Raw genomic sequence first — 5071 nt, 5'->3', positions numbered from 1 at the left:
CATCGTGCTTAATTTTCTTTTTCTTGAAAGAATGAATAATTTCTTGTGAAATTATAATATTATCTGAAATTTGTCTATTTGACAAGAAAGCAGCTTGGAATGAGAAATTATGGAATCCAAGTGAAGTTTGATTATATTAGCTAGAATTTTTGCTATAATCTTATAAATAGTGTTGCATAATCCTATAGGTCTAAATTGACTGGGGTCCTTAGGGTGTCTTTTTTTCGGAATAAGGAAAAGGAAAATCTTATTAAATTCAGGGTTTATCTCTCCTGTTCTAAAGAAATTTTGAATTGTATAGGTTACTTTCTCCCCTACAATGTCCCAGTTCATTTTAAAGAAACTTGCCGGAAATCCATCTGATCCAGGGGATTTGTTTGGTTTTAATTTTCTTAGAACAACTAAGATTTCTTCAGAAGAAAGAATGACATTTAGGCTTGTGTTTTCCTCTTTAGATATAGTAGATTTAATGTTAGCAAATAAATTTAAATATAAATCATGTGTTGAAGAGTTTGATCTTCAGAGAAAAGATTTTGGTAGAAGTCTCTTAGAGTCTTCTTGATTTCTTCTCTTTTAAACGTTGTTTCTCCGTTACTCAGCTTGATACACTCTATGTTATTCCATTTCCTTCTCTTAAGTGTTTTAGTATGGAAGAATTTTGTATTCCTCTCTCCTAATTGAACCACATTATCTCTTGATTGTTGTTTGGAAATCGCCTCATGAGTGTCGTAAAAAATTTCTAATAAGAAAAGTTTGTCTTTAATTTTCTCTTCTTTCCTATAGACATGACTCGAACTGTTAAGGATGTCTATCTGGTGTAAGACTTTCCTAATTTCTTTGTTGGGCTTACCAAAGATGTTTTTCTTCAAATGTTCTAGATTATGCTGCAACTCTGGAAGATTAGAAAGAAGCGAAAGAGAGGGATTATCCTTTGTCTGACTAGATTTCCATATTTCTCTAATAGTTTGTATACAGGACTGTTCTTTTTGTCAGGTATCATAGTATTTAAAGGTATGCTTATGGTTGGTGGCTGTAGAATCATGTTTAAGTGAAATAGGACTATGATCTGAACCCACAGCTACTAAGTGTGACAGTTCAGCATTTTGAAACTGAGAGTTCCATTCATTGTTTTCTACAGCTCTATCTAGTCTTTCTTGTATATTAGCTATACCATCTCTATGGTTGTTCCAAGTGAATTCATATCCAATAAAGCATATCTGATAAACCAGCAAGAAAAAAACCCTAAACAATGTCGTATGTACCTTTACGGGCAAAGGAATATAGCTTCAGCTCGGTCAATGAACCCAAATACACCCAACTAACTCCGTACTGCTTATAAGAAATGATCCACCATTTCATGTGAGAAGAAATGATTTTTTGATTGTAAGAAAAGATATACTAGAAAGAAGAGAATGCGCAATGTGAATTAATGAACAAATTTACAAGAGAAACGAAATGATCAAGTAAAGTATTGGAGTCACATGAATGTTGACACATTAAAGGTGTTGCCGAATAAATTAATGAGATTCACATGAATGTTTACATATGCTGTTTGTTTGTAATATCCCCATATCAGTCATACGACGGAATTCAGCACTGCTTGTAATGAGCAAAGAAGTTACCAAGGGGGATGGACATAAAGTGCAAACATGTAGATGTCAACAGTAATCAGAATGGTGGGCGATAAAACTCTAACAAAACAATAGTAATGATAAAAACTAAAGAGGAAGAAAACAAAACAATAGCAATGATAAAGACTAAAGAAGAAGAGAACATGTGATGATCTTTATATTTTGATTTATTGTGTGTTACAGTGAACCCAATTTGATTAAGGAATGAATGCATAGTTGTTTGAGTTTCTTATCATCATTTAAGTAGGTAATCCAACTTCCACCAACCCATCCATCCATATTAAGGAAATAACTAATTGATTACCTAGTAGGTTGTCTACTCTGACATTAGTAATGCCGTAGCGAAGTGGTGCAATATTGATGAGTGTTGTTGATATTTATTTTCCGTGACTAGGCGGTGGAAACTCGCCTATCCATTAAATTACAATTTAAAAGAAGTTGCAAGTAGGCATATTTTCTAAGAAAATGGAGGCAGGTGTTTCCATTTGTCAACTGGTTTTTACTGTGTTTTGATTTCTATTTACTCGTTATATGCCTACACAATAAGATTTTTCTTTTCCGTCCTCTCTTACTTTAAATCCTAGTTCCTCCACGTCGTCCAGAGACATGTATACACTATACATACGAGGTTAAAACTTAAAATTCACAAATGTGCTCTGACCAGCCTGAAAAAAGAAAAGTCCAATATATCTCATTCATGAATATACAACACACCCAATAACAATGATGAAAAATCAAATCTATCATCATTAAGCAATCATTATGATAAAATGCATCACTAATAAGAAGTAGCAGTAATGGGCTTTTTTAAAGAACGAAAAACAAGAGGTTGTGTTGTTGTTGCATTATGACCATTATTATTAACTTGTGCAGCCATGGCAAGTTCAAACTGCCTCAATGAGATTGAAGTGTTAGCAAGGGATTCCTTTTGATGACCCCCCTTCTCATCATTTGAATGAGTGTTTAAGTTTTCCCACAAGAAACAATCTTTTAAAGCATCGTTTGATGGTGTTGTTGTATTTGATTTGGTAGTAGTAGTAGATCCATCCCATCCAATATGTGCCACATGCTTTACATCTGTTGGTAACCCTATCTCCATTTCTATATCTTCATCATCATCTTTATACGCTAGAAACCAACAAAACAAACAAACAAATGTGCAAACAAAATTCAACAGATAGTGTGAGATTCTTGATAATTCGATACTTTTTTGAGAAAAAAAAGAAAACAATTAAGGCTGGCTAGCTAAACGTTGTTAGGTCAACTAATACATGTTACTTGTTACTAACATAGAAACTGATAAAATTCTTGTATATTCCATTGAGTGCAATGTACTTTAAGAACAACGGTGGTCCCCCGGACGGCTCGTGATTCATGTCGTTTCATGGACAATGAGAAACTGATAAACCGGTGAACTAATCCGGTCGTTTGAAAAATCATGCTGATTATGATGACATTCACCAAATGCATGAAGCAAAAAAAAATGTTTAAGTAAACTCATGGATGATGTCTAGTGTGTTTGACTATACTTGTGTTTAAGTATATATACTTGTGCTAGTAATAATTTCTATTGATCAGAATTAGCAAATGACTTACCAAAAATCTGAGAGAAGGACTTGAAACTCTTGAGAATCCTTTGTATCCCCAAAGATATGTTGTTTGGTTTCTGAATTGCTATATGAAACTTATTAGATGAGTATTTCTTCACTTCTAATTTATCTTCTTTTTCTGCTCCTCCTTGTACTACTACTCACAAAACAAAATAACAAAATTGAGCATGACATAGAATTAAGAGATACAATAACATGTTAGTAGTAATAGTACTTACTTGTAGATGAACTGGGATCCAGTTTGGTTTTCTTTGATGGATTTTCAACGACATCAACGCTAGATTGAGATGAACAAGAACTAAAAGAGAACCGAAGAACGGTGAACCTTCTTTCCATATATGTGAATGATTATAATTCCTATGTAATGATATTAAAAGAACATGATATGAAGAAAAGGAAAAGAGAAGAGAAGAGAGACAGTAGTAGTAGAATGGAGTAGAGGGTAGTAGTAATAGTGGTAGTTATGAATGTTATAATGAAGAAGGCTATTATGATGAATGAAAGAATATTGTGAAGTAAAAAATAGTATTGTATCTATTATGGAATAGTCTTTGGCTTTGTTATGAAGTTAGAATGATTTATTTATTTTTTTCATAAGAAAATGTTAGAAGAGACACCTTGTGTTTGGTATGCTTGTATGTTCATATTTAGGCAGAGAGAAGCTAGCAATTATTAGAGGGGTTTAGGAAGTGGGTATTGGGAGCTGTTAGCTTAGTTGGTTAAACTGTGCAACTCAACCTAATTCTTGCTAATTTACATGAACTAAATTATAAGCCAGCTATCTCTTTTCCCCTACTCTCTGCTTTGTTGTGGGGCTTCTTAGTTTGCTTATTATCTGTCTTGAGTGCAAAGCCAACATTTTTAGCATCTTTTTTTCCTTTTTTGCTTTCATTTTTTTGGGTTTCTTAATTTCAACTCCTCCCAAAAGAGGAACTGCTTGATCGAGTAAATCTAAAGGAATTCAAGTCAAATCAACAATCAAAACGTCGAATTTCGATTCGTGTCAAGAAATGCGGTTTTAAGTAATGATTTATAAGGCTTTTAACCTTTCTGGATGCAGACTAAGTAACATAATTTAGTATGGATTATGATGGTTTTCTTTTGTTTTTCACTGTTCTTTGAAGGTAATCAAAGTTATTTCATTTTTACTTCAACCCTAATCATTTTTATGGTTTTAACTTTAAGCACTGTGTACTGCAATATGGTCTCTTTAAGAAGTGTCAAAATCTGGCCAGCCTCAATATCTTTCTTTGGTCTCTAAAAGTGGCCACAGAATGTGCAGCTATTCTTAGAGCTTGAGACAAATTTTACTTTTCCTTGAACCAGCTTTTTGTACAGGGTATTATTGGTTTCATGAGTCAGACTTGATTGCAATCTGATTTACAGCATCTCAGGTCTAAAAAAATAACCATATGCAAGAATCTGGGCCTGGGGCCATTTCCTTGGCATTTTACTGTGATGCTATTACCAAGGATAAAATCAGAATATATGCATTATTTCTAGTACTAGAAATTTAATACTAGCACATACGGGTGCCCTTACTCGAGCAATAATAAACAATCAAAACTTATGAATACACCGAATAACCGAAAATTAGCTAACATCAGAAAACAAGGACATTGAGTTCTTATATAAAAACTACTACTAGTATTGCCTGTTTCAACTTAATCCCCCAATTCAAACATTATAACTCAGACAAAACAACTTAAAGATAGAACGTCATGTTATCGTGAAGAGGTGCCGAATCAAGTCGGTATCAATTCATCGTCGTACAAAAGAGTAAAAAAAAGAGGAGAATTTAAACAAACAACTTGAAGAGGCTCTTGGAAT

General features: G+C 33.4%; 1 protein-coding gene across 2 annotated transcripts; it reads right to left on the bottom strand.

Annotated features, from left to right (window-relative positions):
• Positions 1-2295: 2295 nt before the first annotated feature.
• On the bottom strand, positions 2296-3871 carry LOC113283985 (CRIB domain-containing protein RIC4-like). Of its 2 annotated transcripts, none has more exons than XM_026533370.1 (3): positions 3460-3871; positions 3228-3374; positions 2296-2759 (listed from the first exon to the last, which is right to left on the bottom strand). In XM_026533370.1, the coding sequence occupies exons 1-3, from the start codon at positions 3575-3577 to the stop codon at positions 2410-2412; spliced, it is 615 nt and encodes a 204-aa protein (XP_026389155.1). In that variant the 5' UTR covers positions 3578-3871; the 3' UTR covers positions 2296-2409. The 2 variants fall into 2 exon arrangements, with proteins under 2 accessions (XP_026389155.1, XP_026389154.1); XM_026533369.1 differs by having other exon boundaries at positions 3228-3377; positions 3460-3862.
• Positions 3872-5071: the final 1200 nt, after the last annotated feature.

The sequence above is a fragment of the Papaver somniferum genome, chromosome 5, assembly GCF_003573695.1.
Source record: "Papaver somniferum cultivar HN1 chromosome 5, ASM357369v1, whole genome shotgun sequence".
NCBI lineage: Eukaryota > Viridiplantae > Streptophyta > Magnoliopsida > Ranunculales > Papaveraceae > Papaver > Papaver somniferum.
The sequence above is the reverse complement of the archived record's forward strand: the minus strand, read 5'-3'. Positions and strand labels throughout refer to the sequence as shown.

Excerpts from the sequence above, each read along its gene's own strand:
- LOC113283985 (XM_026533369.1), bottom strand. The coding sequence starts at position 3,577 with ATGGAAAGAAGGTTCACCGTTCTTCGGTTCTCTTTTAGTTCTTGTTCA. Across the intron at positions 3,378-3,459 it reads GGATCCCAGTTCATCTACAA|TAGTACAAGGAGGAGCAGAA; the intron begins GTAAGTACTATT and ends TTTTGTGAGTAG. Across the intron at positions 2,760-3,227 it reads GTCCTTCTCTCAGATTTTTG|CGTATAAAGATGATGATGAA; the intron begins GTAAGTCATTTG and ends GTTGGTTTCTAG.